Here is an 18,596-nt window from a genome sequence, read left to right on the forward strand (position 1 = left end):
TAAAGAGATCCTATCCTATCCCTGTCTACTCTATGCCCCTCAATCTTATAAACTTCTATCAGGTCTCCCTTCGGCCTCCGCCACTCCAGAGAAAACAGCCCAAGTTTGTCCAACCACTCCTCATAGGACATGCCCTTGAATCCAGGCAGCATCCTGGTAGACCTCTTCTGCACCCTCTCCAAAGCCTCCACATCCTTCCTATAATGGGGCGACCAGAATTGCATGTAATACTCCTAACCAGAGTTTTATAAAGCTGCAACATAACTTCCTGACTATTGAACTCAGTGCCTTGACTAATACAGGCAAGCATGTCATATGCCTTCTTTACCACCCTATCAATTTATGCAGCCACTTTCAGAGAGCTATGGATTTGGACCACGAGATCCCTTTGTAGATCAACACTGTTAAGGGTCCTGCCATTAACTTTTTACTGTCCCTTTACATTTGATCTCCCAAAAGTGCAACACCTCACACCTGGCCAGATTCTGCCATTTGCCATTTCTCCACCCATGTCTACAACAGATTTATATCCCACTGTATCTTTTGGCAATCTTCTGCACGATCCACAAAACAACAAATCTTTGCATCAGTTGCAAACTCACTAAGCTACCCACTCACGTTTTCATCTGAGTATATAGCAGAGGTCCCAGTATGGATCCCTGTGAAACACCACAAGTCACCTCCAACCAGATTAAGTTCCATTGACCACTCCCTCTGTCTTCTATGGGCAAGCCAATTCAGAATCCAAACAGCCAAGTCACTGTGGATCCCATGCATTTCAAATCTTCTGGATGAGCCTCTTATCTGGCACCTTATCAAACATATTACTAAAATCCATGTAGGAAACATCCACTGCTCTACCCTCATCAATCACCTTCATCACCTCCTCAAAAAACTCAAGTTAGTAAAACATGACTTACCCTGCAGAAAGCTATGCTGACCATCCCTAATTAAGCTACAGCTCTCCAAATGCTCATAAATCCTATCCCTAAGAATCCTCTCCAATAGCCTCCCCACCGATGATGTGAGACTCATCGTCCACAGTTACTAGTATTATCCCTATTTCCCCTCTTAAACAATGGAACAATAGCTACTCACCAGCCCTCCAGGACCTTGCCTGTAGCTAGAGAGGACACAAAGAACCCGGTCAAGGTCCCAGCAATCTCATCTCTTGCCTCGCTCAATAACCTGGGGTATATCCAACTGGCCCCGGAGACTTATCCACCTTAATGTTCTTCAAGAGACCCAACAGTACCTCTCAAAATGCCCTTGCATATTAGCATGCTTCATACTGATCTCACCATCCTTCACTTAATTCTCATTGGTAAATACCAACACGAAGAAGCCATTTAGGACCTTGCCCACATCCTTTGCTTCCAAGCACATGTTCCCTCCGTTATCCTCAAGTGGTCCTATCCTCTCCCTAGTTATCCTCTTGCTCTTAATGTAGGTGTAGAATGCCTTGGGATTCTCTTTAATCCTACTTGCCAAGGACTTTTCATGACCCCTTCTGGCTCTCCTAATTCCCTTCGAGTTCTTTTCTAGTTTTATAATCCTCAAGGGTCCCATTGGTTTTTAGCTTCCTAAACCTTACATACACTTCCTTTTTCTTCTTGACCAAATTCACCACCCCTCTTGTAATTCAGGGATGCCTTAACCATCCTTGTCCTTTCTATCCTGTACTCTGTGCAGTTGGTCTTTAAACACCCTCCACATCAGATGCAGACTTGCCCAAAAAGAAGCTGTTCCCAATTAACTCTCCCCAGTACTCTCATCGTTTTCCCTGTCCCAGTTTTGGCACCAAAGTCATGAGCATCCCAGATTAACAGTTTTACTGTACATCTCCTACAGTGGTAGGAAGAAGATTGGGTAGCATACTACCCCATTTAATTGTTAAGTGTGAGTGCTAATTCATTCATTGCTCTACAAGATAATCTGCACACTTTAGAATGTAGGTGGGAAGGGCCAAGCTTGCAACGAGCATCTTGTGAATAAGCTGTCTGAAAATATTCATGAATAAAAAAAAGTACCCATAAACATTTCTTAAGATCCAAATTATTTCCCGCTCCACTTGTGATCAGCAATGGTACTCACCACTGACCTCAAAAGAAATCTATGCACAAACAGCATGTTACCTGTTGTGTAAACTTCCCTTATTTTTTAAAAAACATCCATTTGCTGTCAGTCATCGGTTCAGATTTCCAAAATCTTTATTGCATTAGACGTTGGAAAATAAAACTGAAAAGACTCTTTTAATTCATGGGATGCCAATATTGTTGTCAAGGCAAGCATTTGCTGTCCATTCCAAATTGGCTTTGAATTGAACGAGTTGCTGGACCATAGGAGAGGGCAATTTGGATAGGGTAAAGATAGCAGATTCACTTCCCTGCAGATACAAGTGCACAATTTTTTTTTATGGCAACAGAAATTTTATGGTTACAATTGCTAATGCTATCTTTAATTCGAAATATAGTTAAACTCACCAGCTCTCTTGGTGCAATTTGAACTTGGCTCCCAATTACAAATGCACGAACATAACTAGAACACTACCATATCTCTACCTGTGTACAATGGAGAGCCCCTTTATGTATATAGGTGCTATATGATATTAATTTGCTAGCCAAAGAATGTGCATGCATGTTGATGATGAAGATACCATGGCTATTATTGATGTTACAAGGTAAGAATAAGGAGTAATGTGAGCATTAACTAAAGCAAGCCAAGGTGCAAATGGTCAATATAAAGCCCAGCCCAGAAAGACCAAGTTCCTAATACACCCTACAAAAGCAATACTCAAATTGGAATCCTTACATTGATGCTTTAGACTTTATTTCCAATTTTCCTCCCTCCTCTCCTGCAGACATTGTTGGGTTAGGAATCCATATTGGTCATTAGCTAGCACCATGAATTAGGATGTTTAGGAAACAGGAAATATTTATGATGCTATTGTGATCAAAGAGTTATGCCTGGGACTATCCTGTCCTAAATCAATACTCAAAAAGTATAGAAATTAGCTCTTAGATCTATTGGTCTAAGTAATCAACTGCACACTTTGGGACTGAAATCAAACTATCTGCAATATTGACAACTCGCATAATAGTTTTGATTAAAATAATAAAAGCCAATCACAATGAACCAGGAACCTAGGAGGCACCAATCAAATTCCATCCTGAGAAGCTGCAGTACTTTTGGGGTCAGGTCAAAAATGAAAGTTTCTGTATTAATGCAACATTTTGTCTGGTTCATTGATGCACTTCAGGAAAGGGATCCTGTTCATACCAATCAGGCCTACACATGACTGATTTTGTTTACATGGTTGACCACTGACAACTTCCAATGGGGCCTAGCAAGTTCAGAGCAACTAAGCATAATAATGGAGCTGTACCAATGTCATACATCTCAGAATGCAATATGATGTGAATAGGAATCCAATAATGCACATTCTGTAAAATCAATTTTGCTTGCCTGATTTTTTGGTGTTTTGTGATGAAAAGCAATTAAACCTAACCTTTATATCTCTTACTGACTTCCAAAGTTTCAAATTTTGGTTTGTAGGCCAATGGTTTATACCTGAAATAAAAAAGCTTTGGAACCAAAGGAAAGGTCAGGCAGCATCTTTTACCTGAAATACCAACTCCATTTCTCTTTCCACACATGCATTCTGACTTGCTGATTGTTTCCAGCATTTTGTGTTTTTATTTTAGATTTCCAGCATTTGCAGCTTTTTTTATTTTAAAATATGGCTTATATCAGAATGATTTTGAACCATCCAGCCCCATTTCAAATTATTAAGTTAACCTCCTGTCCTCAAATAATAAAAACACTTTTTCCACGCTTTGGTGTGGTTGCAGTAATTTTGATGGAATAATCCCAGACAAGGAGATCATTTGACCCATTAGTCCTGTTTTGTTTATTCCTTAAGTCCAATAAAAATTTCAGATGTCAAGTCTAAATTTCAATCATGACTTTTGAAGTTTGAAAGAGGTGCAAAAGTCAATCAAAACTTATTTCCCACCCCGTAAGTGGTTAACCTTTCCTTATCACACATCAATTTTATAGCTGTATACAGTTAGAATTCACTTTCACCATTTTGCTTAGACTCAACAGCAATTACACAATCTTGATGTCCAATTCTGTGACAAAATAAGAAAATTTTCAGCCAAAATTGAAACTTTACATTAAAAATGGATCAGCAATTTGATTGAACAGAACACAGCAATGAGCAATTTGCTGCAAGATACAAGAGTTGCAGCTGGAGAAGTAGAAGATGGTTTGAATCATCTTAATTTTAACTCCAATCCAGAAGGTATAGCTTTGTTGCTGAGTATGGATTCCATGGATATTGGTCCCCAGTCACCCTCCAGTACCCCAGATTAGTTGTGTTAAGTGTGATCTAAGACTGGTGAATATTTCATTGTGTCCTTTATTTGGTGTCCACAGTAATTCAGGAGTTAACTGACAGTAGGAATCTTGGCCAATTTTGTCCCTCTGTATCCTTTGGCACCAACTCATTATGGGCCCGGAATTAAATGGGCCCAGTCTTATTTTCAACTTCTGCCATCTTAACTAGTCCAGGCTATGTGGAACTCCAGACCCATTTAGCAATATGACTGATTCACACGTGTCAGCTGAGATGGCTTTTAAAAAGTACTCAGTTGTATCCCAATTATTATATATTGTCACTCACCACCATCATCTCAATGTCAATTATAGACAGGCAATAAACACTGGCCTTGCCAGTGATGGCTACATCCCATGAATGAATAAAAAGGCATTCACAGCTTCAACAATTATTCCACCTTCATGCATTAGAAACAAGGTCCTTGCATTATGCAAGATTTCATGAATCAAATGTTTCCCAGCAGAAATGAAGGATGTTACTGGTGGGTTAGAACACATGGGGTCATAAATCCACAACTGCAGAATTATGTAATTTTCAACCCATTATTTCCCTATATCACCATCCCACAAAAATATCTGTGTATATTTATAGTTCAAAACAATTAAAAGTTATGTACTCATTGTTAACAATTCAGTACAAACACATTGCTCCTGAATATTTTATTTCAGAAGCTTGTTTTTCTCTCTCCCCCCTCCCTCTCCAAGGGTACAAGATAATACAAGATAACATACACTTCTTGTTTACTTTTGGTTATCACAAAGGTTCTAACATTTAAAGCCTAAGTATCGAGAACCAGACCTTAGCTTCAAGCTTCAAGAAAATACAGGTGCAAAATGCATCTTTACCATTCCCAGTCTTACCGATCAGGTGTCTCAACACTATCTGGTACAACCCTACCTATTCAGTGAATATCCAGATGGTAGAAAGACCATTGGAATCGAGCTCAATTTTCCTCAAACAACCCAAAACATGTATTTTTCAATCTGATTACTAAAGGGAACCAAAGCTGATGTTATTTCCTGTTCAAAGGGCACAAAATTTAGCTTGATTTTACCTTATTGTAAGAAATGCAGTTAAAATCTTTCTTCCCCAATCCAGTTTGTACATCTCGATCGACTTCTCAGATGTTATCCCCTTTATACTTGCTGCTCATCTCTACCTTGTAATCAAGATAATTATAAACTCAGTGGGGTCAAGAAAAACATTTCCTCTGGATTCAGAAAAGTGAAAATTGGAGCTCAGTATCCTAAAAGTGAAATATGGAAACGTTTTGACAAAGGACAACATTCAAGAACCTGATACAAGATTGCTGAAAATGACACTGTCATGGGAAGAGATTCCCAGATGGATAGAGGAAAATATTCTAGGAAATGTTCAGAACCTTAAAAAAAAAGCAACACTCCCATCAACTCCTGGGAATCCCTGGTTCAAGTTGCTCAAAGTGGAGAAGGGGCATCTAGGGTGGCACAGAGAAGCTCAAGTTCAGTGTCAATGGAAGAAACACATCTCCTTACAAACTCCCCATCTACTCATCCTCAGACAACTCCTGTTCCATTTGTGAAAGAGTCTGAAGTTCCCACATTGGCCTCAGTCAACACAGAACCAGAGTGGAGCAAATTATCTTCCATCCCAAGGGATTGGCTAAGAAGAGTGGCAACATGAACTCTGTGCATTTAACATCTTAAAGATAGAGAACAGATCTTTATTAGGAAAAGACATCATGCCTATGGAACAAAAAGGATAAATGAAGTTGAGATACAGATCAACCAAGATCCAACTGAATGGATGAACTAACCAAGCTGCTGAGATGACCTATTCCTAATTGTATCTAAAACAAAAAATGGGTTCAAATGCAAGAGCTGAAATTAAAAAAATATAGATTGCATGGTTTGGGGAAAGGATAGGCTTTGGTACTAACTGGATAGCTCTTTCAGAAATCTGATACAAATGAGTTGAAGAGTCACCTTCTGTATCCTTTGATACAGATGCAATGGGAATCAAACTATGGGAGTCTGAAGTGAAATAATTTTGCATGGTCTCAGTTGAATGTATGTTACATTTCTTTACTTCATGCAAAATTAATTAGGAATATCTTACAGAAAATATTATTATACAGAAAACCCACATAGACCCCAGTAATACATGTAGACAAGTTGCCTCTAGTACACCAAGGTACACTAAAAAAAACTAATGCACAAAATGGAAAAGGATACCCACTCCTTTGTGTTAACAGTCATAAAAATCACTAAAAATACATAAGAAATTGGCTGCTGCTGGTTTGAGTGCCAGTGATGCATTGATGTGTGTTCTGCAGCCTCACCTACCTCTCTGCTAAAATTTATATTGAACATTTGAGCAAAAAAAAAAAACTTGCTCCTAGATGTTTCGGAGTCAAAGGGAAAAAAATGGAACTTGAAGGAATTTTGAATGGAAGTGCTGCAGTACCTATTATGGGTACCTCTATTGCAATAAAACCAACTTAAGCTACTTCTGCAGGACCTAAAGTAATTGACAATAATGTGAGGAATTGAAATTGTCTGCCTCTCATCAGTGCAGAATCTCAAAGATTTAAAAATATAGAATCAATCTCTAACATAACAATTTTGTGCTGTGCAAGAGACACAGATGCTGAAACTGCTGTCTTTCTCACAATTGAAATAATACTTGTTCCAGTTCATTCTACTACATACCACAGGAAGTCTGTTTCTTGTATGTTTACTGTCAATGCAACTGAAAAGTTCAGTAGACTTCACACACCAAACTGAATAAAAGTCAAACTCAGAACCCATGAAGTCATCTGCTCTGCTCAAATTCTGGCCTTGAGCATCCCAGATCTTAAACACTTCACTGTGCATACCCTCAGCTGCCAAGACCCTTATCTCTGAAATCCCATCCCATCTACCCACTGGCACTAAACTCATCAATCTCACGTTCCTTAAGATGCTTCTTAAAACTACCTCTGGTTTGAACTTTTGGTTATCTGCCTTAATAGCTATTGCAGATCAGTGTCCAATTTGCCTTGATTATTTTGCGTAATACCCAAGGACATTTTGCTGCATTAAAGGCACTATATTATTGCAATTTGTTACTGCTTGTAATCTCTTGGAACCCCAAATTGATCAGATTGCTTGGATTAAGTTCTCTTAAAGATATCTTTCTAAAGTTATATGGATGGTCAAAACCAAATTTTAGTGGTCATGGATCCATTGCAGATCTTACTAAATGGCACAGAAGTAATGACAGGCCAAATGGCCTATACCTGTTCTTAAGAGATCTTTGTTTTTATAAAATGAGTGGTTAATATTTGGAATACATTACATGATACAATTTCAATAATAATCTTCAAAAAGTAAGTTGCACAAATAATCAAAGAAAACATTCCAGGAATGTAGTGAAGCAGGGAAATGTGACCAATTAGTTTGTTCTTTGAAAGAGCCAGCACAGTCTCCATGGACTGAATGGTCTTTTCCTCTGCAGCACTATTCTTCAAGGTCAAATAAAGCAGAGGCTTTAAATGTTGGAATGGATAAGAACAGCAAGAGGATTTGGCAACCAAGAAATATGATACAGCTTTTAGTTGGGAGAGGAGCAGCTCAGCAAGAGAATATAAAGTTCCAATAACATTTCAAGGAATCAAAGTAAACTTGGCAATGGCATCTTCTCATTTCACAAACACTTGTGATAAAAATCTGCAAGAAAACAGTCAAATTGGATGTTGGCTACGCACCATCATGCTGGACATCCTCACAGCAGCAGCAGTTAGCAATGTTGCCTCACAGCTTCAGAAATCCTGGTTTGATTCTGACCTCCAGTATAGAGCTTGTACATTCTCCCTATGAGTACATCAATTTCCTTCAGGTCTTCTAGTCACTCCCACATCAAAAAGACATTGGGATGGTAGGATAATTGGCCACCAAATTACTCCTAAAACTAGGCAGGAGAATTGGGAGTTGGAGGGATTGTACAGGCCAGTAGGCACGTGAGAAAGAACAAATCACAGGAAAGTGGGGGAATGGAACGGATCTGAAAACTTGCAGAGAAGGCATAGACCAAATGGGCCAAACAGCCTCCAACGTTGTAAGGAAATGTGAAAAATAACTTTCTAACTAGTAATTAAAGAGCTGGAGAAGAATCCTGCCTAAATTAGATGGTGCAACAGGAAGTTCAGGACGAATGTGCAAATTGGCTTTGATTCAATCACACAGCAGAAATATGGCATTTTATAGCAGATGTTTGAGAACGTTCAGTTGAGTCACCGAGGCTGCTGCCTTTTGCCTCAGCACCCCTGACTTGATTAAATTGTGGGAAGGGAGAAGATCCACCAAGGCCCTCCACTGCTGAACATAGTGTGGTGATTCTTAATGTCAGATGAGAACAAGTTTGAAAGTGACTGTGGTACTTCTGTGCTGTTGTTCTGTTTAGGCTTTTGTGAAAAGCTGCAACTTTTCAGATGAAGGGTGAAAAAAATTAACTTAAGGAAAATAGATGTAGGGATGACAACATCTGTATGAAAAATAAGTTTCCTACAAGGGGTAACAAATGCAGTACAGTGAGATCACACTCTGTAAAAGTGTTCTCTTAGGTCATGGATGAGAGATGCTTTCACCTGAAAGAACTACTCCCACACACCCCCAAAATCAGGGAAACATCCTACTTTTAACCTTGTACCCAGGACTCCCAGTCCTAATGCAGAGCCTCTACCTGAAACATCGACAACTCTTTTCCCCATCCCACAGATGCTGTTGGACATGCTGAGTTCCTCCAGCAGTTCTTCCTTTAACCTCTGCCCTCGTGCCTTGCTGTTGACTGCCTTGATCACATGGAGTATAGTCTTCAATCTCACTAATATCTTCAACCTTGACTATACGAAAGGTGGAGCCATACTCATTAAAAACATTACAGTATATCCCCATAATTCAACTTGAAGATCTAACAGAACAAACTACAAGGGCTTGATTTCTGCCTTAACTGTGAAGATCTACACATGCACTATAAATCAACAGATGTAGAACTTAATCCCTACAATTTATTTAATTTGAAACAAGATCACAATAAAGCTCCCTTGATAATTTTACTAAACACCTCCAAAACCAGGTTTACAAAACTTCATTTTAATGCCACTCCCAATGAGATTGGAATAACCATTCAAGGTGCCAGCACAGCTAGCAATCAGAAACTTACAGTCGTGTCTAGAAAACTCACCCCTTCCCCAGAAATCGCGCACAAATTTGGGAAGGAACTATGCCATATATTGTGGACAGAGGAAACCACCCACTTGAGCTGTAGTTGACAAGTGGCAGCAGAACACAAGTACAATGCCCCCATGTTTCAGGCCAGAGAAAAATTGGCACTGAAATATAAAGACAGGTTTTCCACTTCATTTGGCAGGATGCAGTTATAAAGGAAGAGGGAAGGGCAGCAAGGGTAAATTTCGGCCTGTCCTTTGTGGACCAGTTTGATTAGGAACAGTTGTACTAGACCAGCTCTTAGATTTACCTGAACAAAAAAAGTATAAGCCCATCCAAATCAGACACCTATGGCAAGCACGAGCAAAATAACTTACTTGGTTTTAAAGACAAAAATCAGAATTGCACTTCAGCAACATATAAGATACACTCTTCCACCCACCTAACCCCATTGAACTTGTGTGACACTGTACAATTCCAGTGTTTTTGTGCAGATTGAAGACCTACTCTTCTGGATAGCTATTGCTTCAAAAACAAGAGTGGTGTTTTCTCATCTTCATTTTCACTCCATTTTCGAAATCTCAAATTTTGTAGTCATAATTTCCTGCAAAACAGAGGAATCATTAGCAGTTTTACTTCTAAATTATCAAAAGTTTAGAGCAATGAAAGTGGGAGTGGAGCAACGTCTATGCTAGATCTCTCCTTGATTAATCCAAAACTAATCTCGCTCCCCAGTTCTCCTCCTGTGGCTTGGCATCTTCCTTTGGTTCATATATTTACAAATTTATCAAACTTATCCCTTAAACTGAAATGGTTCCACCTCAACCACTTTTGTTGACAAAGATTCCTCATTCCAATATCTATACACATAACAAAACCATGTTAGACTCTCTCCTCCATCCCAGTGATAATTTTAAATGGATGACTCATTATTAACTTTTTAACCTAGATAAATGTGTCGATACAACCTTTTCATCTGAATCTTCCATTAGGGATTTTGTCCATATCTGGATCAAGGCCTTGCTAGAACATTATCACTTAGCCTGATTTTTGACATTTGCTATTTGGTCACAGCAGAAGTGTGTGCATGAACCAAGGCATCCATGTTACGGGAGCCTCCAGCACCAAATAAGCAGGATGTTGCTGCTTGGTAATTAGTAAGGACGGGGCTGGGGCTGTCATTTGTCTGTTACTTCAAGTAAAAGAGGGCCTTTGGCCACAACTCCCACTCCAGCCAACAATAGACACTGTAACCATGTCTAAAGGAGAAGGGAAACTGGGGAAAGGATGAGCTGCCTTTCTCAATTTGTCCTGACCTCCCCTCTACCCATGTTGCCAGCATCTCTTTCAATCTTGTTCCCATTTGATGGGCACCAGATGCTTAATGCTCATTCCCTGCAGCTGCAGGACCAGTTGGGGATTAATGGGGTGCTATTGCAGGAGATTCACCCCATGATCCATATCTCCCTGAATGCTATGAATATCGACAGCTAAACACCCTCTTGCTCAGCTCAGCTCACCTCACTTGAAGAGAAAATACACACAGTTCTAGAGCACAACCAGACATTAGAGTTGGAAATGGAGTTGAGTAGGGTCAGGGTGGGTTTCCACAGAGGCAACTGGGAAACTGAGTTCTATAAGAGATTCTGTAATATTTAGTGAGGATTTAAATACCAAGAGTTCTCACCACTGCTGCAATATCTTAATTAATGAAAACTGGGCATACAATGGATCTGCCCGAAGAACAGCACCCATTCATTTAGCATTGATATTAATCAAAGACTCCAGAAGGTGGAGCGAGTACTTTCGGCCAAGAGTAAAGCCTCCAAACTGGCAACCACCCACTTCCCACATGCATGCCAACATCATCGCACAGACACCAGTACCAGCTTATTCCCTGTGCCTGCACACTGACACCCACGCATGTGCCCACTCCCCACACACAAGACAACACCTGCTCACATGCAGACTAGCAAAGGCTTCTTAGCTCAATATTTTCTTTAAACTGTTTATTACCTCATCCGAGTCCAGGAGGGCAGGAAGAGCTCTGAAAGAAAGCAGTTACACTTTAAGCTGTGATCAATAGTGATACCGTGTACAGTATAATGCTGCTCATATGACTTATCACCACATACTCAAGCCTCACTTTTGTTTACCAAGAGCAGCGAAAAGCACTGCCAGCCAAATGAGCTTTATACTTTGTTTTCAGATCTTGTGAACTTAAGAGTGGTGTTAAACAAGATAGAAAGCCAGAAGCACCCTTGGGGTCCATATCTAGGTGCAGGGATGTTAATTTGCATCCCTGCAGTCTGCTGCTGCGTGGAAGTGATTTGTTAGGTATTAAAATCCATGGAAGCAGAAGGTATTGTAGAAATAAACCTGTCATAGTGACTCAGAGGATGTTTTACTAATAATTTGTTCCACACAAGTTACTTAGATTATCCATCAGTTATGTTTCTGAACACAAAAGTACTTTCAGCTCGCTCTGCTGGGCCTTTAAATGCATGGCAGATTAAGTACTGAAACAGGGAAGCTTTGCTACTTACATACAGGGTATCAGTGAGATCAGACTTGGTGTTTTCTCAGTTTTGTCTCACCTGGTTGACTTCTTGAATGAAGTTGGGCAGGTGGGCTTTATACTCATCGATGATTAGAAGAATGAAAAGTGACCTTATTGAAACACAAGATTCTGTGGGGGCGTGGGAGTGGTGAACAATGTTTCTCCTACATGGGGAAAACTGGAACTGGGGGTAAAGTTTCAGAAACAAGAGTCGCTCATTCAAGATGGAGACGGAAGTATTTCTCTTTTCAGAGGGTCATCAATCTTTGGAATTATCTACCCCTCAGAGCTGTGGAGGTGGAGTCATTGAATATTTTCAAGGCTGAGACAGACAGATTGAGTTTAGAGAGTTGTAGGAATTCGGCTGGAAATTTAAGCTGAGACCAAGGTTAGATCAGCCTGACCACACTGAATGGTGGAGCAGGGTTGAGGGGTGAGCTGGGTAGAGTTGCACTGAAATAGCTTGTAGCCAATGTTGATGAAAGTCACTTACACATCTGCCATGGAAGACGGGACATTCTCTTCAACCCACTTCAGATCTTCGTCCTGTCAACAACAGCAACGGCTCTGATGAGTTTTCAGTCCAACTAACAAACTAATTTGTAGATCAGCCTTTCCAGTTCCAAGAACAAATTTGCCTCCTATCATGATGCATCTGGGGAACACTACAGAAACACGTGTGAGAGGAGTAAGGGGAGAGGAGGATGCAATAGTGAAAACAAAAAAACGTAGATACTGTACAGTCTGCAAGGAAGTAGCCATTACTCCTAAGTTCAATTTTGTTAGCAACTTAACTTTCCATGAAAATATACTAATTTGTACATCATTGCTTTTATCGAACCCTGCTAATCATTCCTGTAACCTGACAACATTGAAAATCAAAAAATTGCAGATGACAGAAATCTCAAAATGAACAGAAAATGCTGCAAACACTCAGCTCAGGTGCATCAATGAAAAGAGAAAGATAATGTTGCCAGTCAAAGACATTGTCAGAACTGGGAACTAGATAGGTGGGGGAGGGATAGGTTTCCCATTGCTATTACTATTTACCATTCCTTAACCTTGCTTACACTACAAAGCAGATAGTCAGAGAAAGAATTTTCAAAGGAGCCCATTCTCTATACGTATAGAAACCTCTATTCAACATGTACATTAAAGGAGTGTCTAGCATAAACATCTTTGATTCCTCATCAACAAACCACTTGATACCATTCATAGTTATGACTTCACACATGAATCGTGATTCCAAGGGTCACTGATGTTCATGGAACAGGATCCCTGAGGGAACAATGTGATCAGAAGTGGGAAAATTAAAGTCATATCCTAAATCACAGTATCTACAAGGTAGGGGATTATTGCTCCTCCTACAAGGAATGAATCAGAACTGCAGGTAGAGAGCAGAGGTGTATGAAGTGGTCATAAGCAACACTATAGCAATTGGGCAGTTCAGGTGGAAGTAACTAAATTAAAGTTTGTTTGCCTCATCGTAGGTACATCAGATGGTGCACCAGCTACCAATGATTAGAAAAGATGTTTGTAAGGCACTATATAAATGCCGACTTAATTCAATACAGTTATTACTTCAAATATACACAATTCCTTCATCCAAGCCCTTTCTGCAAACAAAATAAAAACAGAAATTCTCAGCAGGTCAGGCCACATCTGTGGGAAAAGAAACAGAGTAAATGTTTCAGGTCGAAGACCCTTCATCAGAACTGGAAAGAAGGCAAAAGAAGCTTGCTAAGCTTCAGGGAGGGTTCATCTTTCTGGAAACAGTCTGATCTTATTTTTACAATGTGATTTATATCTAAACAATTCATTCCTTTGGTGATCAATGCCTCACAACAATGATCTAACAATAAGTTTGAATCCAAATACATGTTTGAGGCTTCACTGCTTTTCATATGGTGCTATATAATACCCATCAGAAAGCAGAAACTGCAATGCACACTTATTTTCCAGCAGGATTCATGAGATGAAATGCAGCACTGGGAAAGCTCACTGGGGCAGTCATCTTCAAGACTCTTCACTACACACACTGTTAAAACATTTCAGAGGCCATCCACTTCAGTTCTTTATGGGAAAAGTTAAATTGCCCCAGTCTTTCATCTGAAGTCACCTTATCTAGCTAAGAAGTTGAGTGACTGAACTCACCCTGGGCAATTAATGAATCAAACGTCCAGACCATATGCACCTTAACGTATGAACTTGCAATATGCTTCACTTACAATGCTTTAAATCTACAAAGGTTCACTCTATTTAAAAATCAACATTTCCTGCCATTTTACTCACCACTTTATTCAGTTTTGCAGTGCCATTGGATTCTGCTTTTGTACCTCTCATCTTCATTCCCTCTGTAAGAAATATACAATAGAATTTTCTTAATATAATCATGTTTCTCAATTTTAAGAGCTCTTTGTTCAGCCGTTCTCTAGGTAAAGGATTTTTCAAATTCAACCCATGTTAACCTAACAAACTAAGGTAAACTGGTCAAAGACTTTTTCCCCAACCCCTGCTACAATTCAAAGAGTTAATTGCTGCTACTCATTTGTTTATCCCATGATATATTTTACTCTAGAATGCAGTTGCTAGTTGATAGATTTGGCCTACCAAAAGCTTCATTGAGCATTGGCTCCTTGAGTTCATCATCGTAATCTTCATCAGCAAGAGGAGTGAAGGCAAACCTACAAAAAGAGTCTGTATAAGCATTAAATCCTATGTTATTGCTCAGTGAATCGGAGATCAAGTCGATGCAAAAGGAAAATTCAGTACATCTTCATGAAAAGCATCTGGAAACTGTCACCTCCACAGACATAGCGAAATGATTCTCCATTAGCTCCTGGAAAATAAATGTATTTCCTTACCCACTTCAGGTAAGTGAACACATTTATTCCTTGCCCACACTACTGTTACATCAATAAATGCCAAATATTTAACACTATATTCATTGCCAACTGCATACATTGTTACGGCAATCAGCAACAATATAAAAGTTTAAACCATCTTGCATCATCCTGCTTTTACTAAATACCTCTGCAACAGTACTTAGATGTGCTAGTGGAACACATTTTTAAATGAGAAACTTCATTCTCACCATTCTCACACATCAATGTATTACCAAATTTACCACTCACTTTTACTGTCTCTACAGACAGAAGGGTTACAGCGCTTTTAACCAATTGTAACTGCAAAATACAAATACATCAGTAATGTACCCGACAACAAAATTTAATTTGTCATGTGCAACATGCCTTACTTACTAAATAAACTCTCAAGAACAGCAACAGATTATTTTAGCTGTAACGTACAAAATTTTGAAGGATTAGTGCTCGATCCCTTTACTTTTGTAATACACATGAATGGTTTAGTTTGCAGATCATACAAAATTTGGCCATGTGGTTGACAGGAGGAAAGCTTTAGACTGCAGCAAGATATAGGTCAGTTGGATGGAACATGACAAATGGAATTTAATCCCATGAAGTGTGAGGTAATGCAATTGGGAGATGCAACAAAGAAATACACAATAAATGGCAGGATAACGAAGGTGTGGAGGAACAGATGGACCTTGGAGTCCACAGATCCACCAAAAAGGTAGGGCAGTTCAAAGGCACGCAGGATGCTTTGCTTTATCAGTCACGAACGTAGATGAAAAGAGCAGGAAGGTTGTGTTACAACCATATAACAATACTTGTTAGACCATAGTTGGAGTGCTGCATACAGTTCTGGTCACCACACTAAGGGAAAAAAAACGGGGTGGAGGCAGAAACTCATCACATTTAAACTGTACTTGGATGTGTATATGATGGGCAATGATCTGCAGTGCAATTGACTCAGTAAGATCAGGGTTAGTAGCTCTTTTTACACTTGCACCAATATAATGGACTGAATGGCCTGCTTGTGTCATAAATTTTGTTATTCCATTTAGATATTTTACTTTGCAGATACTATTAAATTCAATTAATAAACTCCTGACAGGATTCCAGTACTTCTCCATAGCTGGACATGTATGGAAGCAGCAACCCGCATCATTGCCTGCCCATGACCAACTGTGCCTAGTCATTTTAGCTTGTGCTGAGAGATGAAGTCGTCACCCTCAAGGTAGCTCATCATGTCACAGATGACAATGCTGCTTTCCAATGAACTCGAGACTGGAGCTTCTCGGACCAGTGAAAAACATGGGACCAGAACTTGCTTACAGCATTGAGCCAACAGTGAAGGCAACAGCCCCATATGGGGAGTAGGATCTTAAACTTCTTCACATCCACCAATAACCGGCACTACCCCAACTCAAAATAGCAAGGCCCTGTCCAGTGCAAGCTCTTGGGCAACATGTTGTCATCATGCAAGAGGGCCAGAAGCAGACAAAAAAATTAACGGCCCACAAAGCCACAAATGGGCTTTAGCAACCGAACTGCCTGACACTCGCAGTAAATCCTGGCAGTTCAGCTTAGAACTTTAGTATAGGCAAGTCTAACACTGAGCAGATAGGGAAAGCTCCCCTGGGCAAAGTCCCAGAGTATTGGATAATAGCCAGTGTTGTTAAAAGAGACAATAGAGCAAACCAGGAAACTTTAGGCCACTGAGTCTTATATCAGTAATAGGGAAACTAGTATTGGTATATTATTGTCACTTGTACCGAGGTACAGTGAAAAGCTTGTCTTACAAACTGATCATACAGGTCAATTCATTACACAGTGCAGTTACATTGAGTTAGTACAAAGTGCATTGAGTTAGTACAGGTAAAAGCAATAACAGTACAAAGTAAAGTGTCACAGCTACAGAGAAAGTGCAGTGCAATAAGGTGCAAGGTCATGACAAGATAGATCGTGAGGTCATAGTCCATCTCATTGTATAAGGGAACCGTTCAATTGTCGTATCACAGTGGGGTAGAAGCTTTCCTTAAGTCTGGTGGTACATGCCCTCAGGCCCCTGTATCTTCTACCCGATGGAAGGGGAGAGAAGAGAGAATGTCCCGGGTGGGTGGGGTCTTTGATTATGCTGGCTGCTTCACCAAGACAATGAGAGGTAAAGACAGAGTCCAAGGAGGGGAGGCTGGTGTTCATGATGTGCTGGGCTGTGCCCACAACTTCCTGCAGCTTCTTGTGGTCCTGGGCAGAGCAGTTGCCGTACCAAGCCATGATAGGATGCTTTCTATGGTGCATCGGTAAAAGTTGGTGAGAGTCAAAGGGGACAAACCAAATTTCTTTAGCCTCCTGAGGAAGTAGAGGCGCTGGTGAGCTTTCTTGGTCGTGGCATCTACGTGATTTGACCAGGACAGGCTGTTGGTGATGTTCACACCCAGGAATTTGAAGCTCTCAACCCTCTCGACCTCAGCACCATTGATGTAGACAGGTGCATGTACAACAATAGGATCCACTCACATCTTGTGAAAGCATAGGCTTTGTGCAGGGGAGGTCATGTCTTACAAATGATTGATCTTTATGAGCAGATGACAAAGATGATTAATAAGAGTAGGGCAGTGGATGTTGTAGACGTACAGTTCAGTAAAGCTTTCAACAAGGTTCTTCATGGTAGGCTGATCCAGAGGTTAGGGCATGCAGGATCCATGGAGATTTAGTAGATTGGATTCAAAATTGGCCTGGCCATAAAATACAGAGTGTAGTGGTGGAGGGGTGTTATTCTGACTGAATGTCTGTGACCAGTGGTGTTCCTCATGGTTCAATGCCAGGATCTCTATGACTTGGACGAAAATGAAGCTGAGCTAATTAGTAAGTTTGCATATGACACAAAAATTGGTAAGAGTTGTGGAGAGTGAGGAAGGTTGTTAAAGGATACAGCAGGATATACACCATCTGGAAATGTGGCAGAGAAATGGCAGATAGAGTTGAATCTGGACAAGTGTTAGGTGTTGCATTTTGGGAGGTCAAATGGAAGGGCAAAGTATACAGTAAATGGCAGGACCCTTCAGAGCATTGATGTACAGAAGGATCTTGGGATGCAAACCCACAGCTCCATGAAAATGGTAACGCAAATATATAGGGTGGAAGAGACAACACATGGCATGCTTGCCTTCATCGGTTGGGCTGTTGAGTATAAAAGTTGGGAAGTCATGTTGCAACTGTATAAAACTTCGGTTAGGCGACAGTTGGAGTATTGCATGCAGTTCTGGATGTTGCATTACAGGAAGGATGCAGAGGTTTACCAGGATATTGCCTGCATTACAGAGTATTAGCTATAAGGAGAGATTAATCAAACTCAGATTGTTTTCTCTGGAGCATTGGAGGCTGACGGGAGAACTGATAGTATAAAAAATAGGAGGCACAGATAGGCAGGTCTTTTTCCCAGGGTGGAAATATCAAAAACTGGAGGACACAGCTTTAAGGTGAGGGGGAAAGTTTAAAGAGATTTGTGAGGCAACTTTTTTTTTTCCCCAAAAAGAAAAAGGTGGTAGTTGCCTGGAACTCACTGCTAGGGGAGGTGGTGGAAG

The 18,596-nt window shown here is 40.2% G+C and overlaps 1 protein-coding gene across 2 annotated transcripts in view; it reads right to left on the reverse strand.

The window, feature by feature from the left end:
* Positions 1–3,478: 3,478 nt before the first annotated feature.
* LOC127570933 (transmembrane protein 87A-like) overlaps positions 3,479–18,596 on the reverse strand; it is a 50,751-nt gene continuing 35,633 nt past the window's right edge. For both annotated transcript variants that reach the window (XM_052016892.1, XM_052016898.1), the window contains 5 exons: positions 14,759–14,832; positions 14,441–14,502; positions 12,642–12,694; positions 11,605–11,635; positions 3,479–10,192 (listed from right to left, as the gene is read on the reverse strand). In XM_052016892.1, the coding sequence (XP_051872852.1) occupies positions 10,151–10,192; positions 11,605–11,635; positions 12,642–12,694; positions 14,441–14,502; positions 14,759–14,832 (262 nt within the window). In that variant the 3' untranslated portion in view covers positions 3,479–10,150. The remainder of the gene's footprint in view (positions 10,193–11,604; positions 11,636–12,641; positions 12,695–14,440; positions 14,503–14,758; positions 14,833–18,596) is intronic.

This window comes from Pristis pectinata, chromosome 1 (genome assembly GCF_009764475.1).
Source record: "Pristis pectinata isolate sPriPec2 chromosome 1, sPriPec2.1.pri, whole genome shotgun sequence".
Taxonomy (NCBI): domain Eukaryota; kingdom Metazoa; phylum Chordata; class Chondrichthyes; order Rhinopristiformes; family Pristidae; genus Pristis; species Pristis pectinata.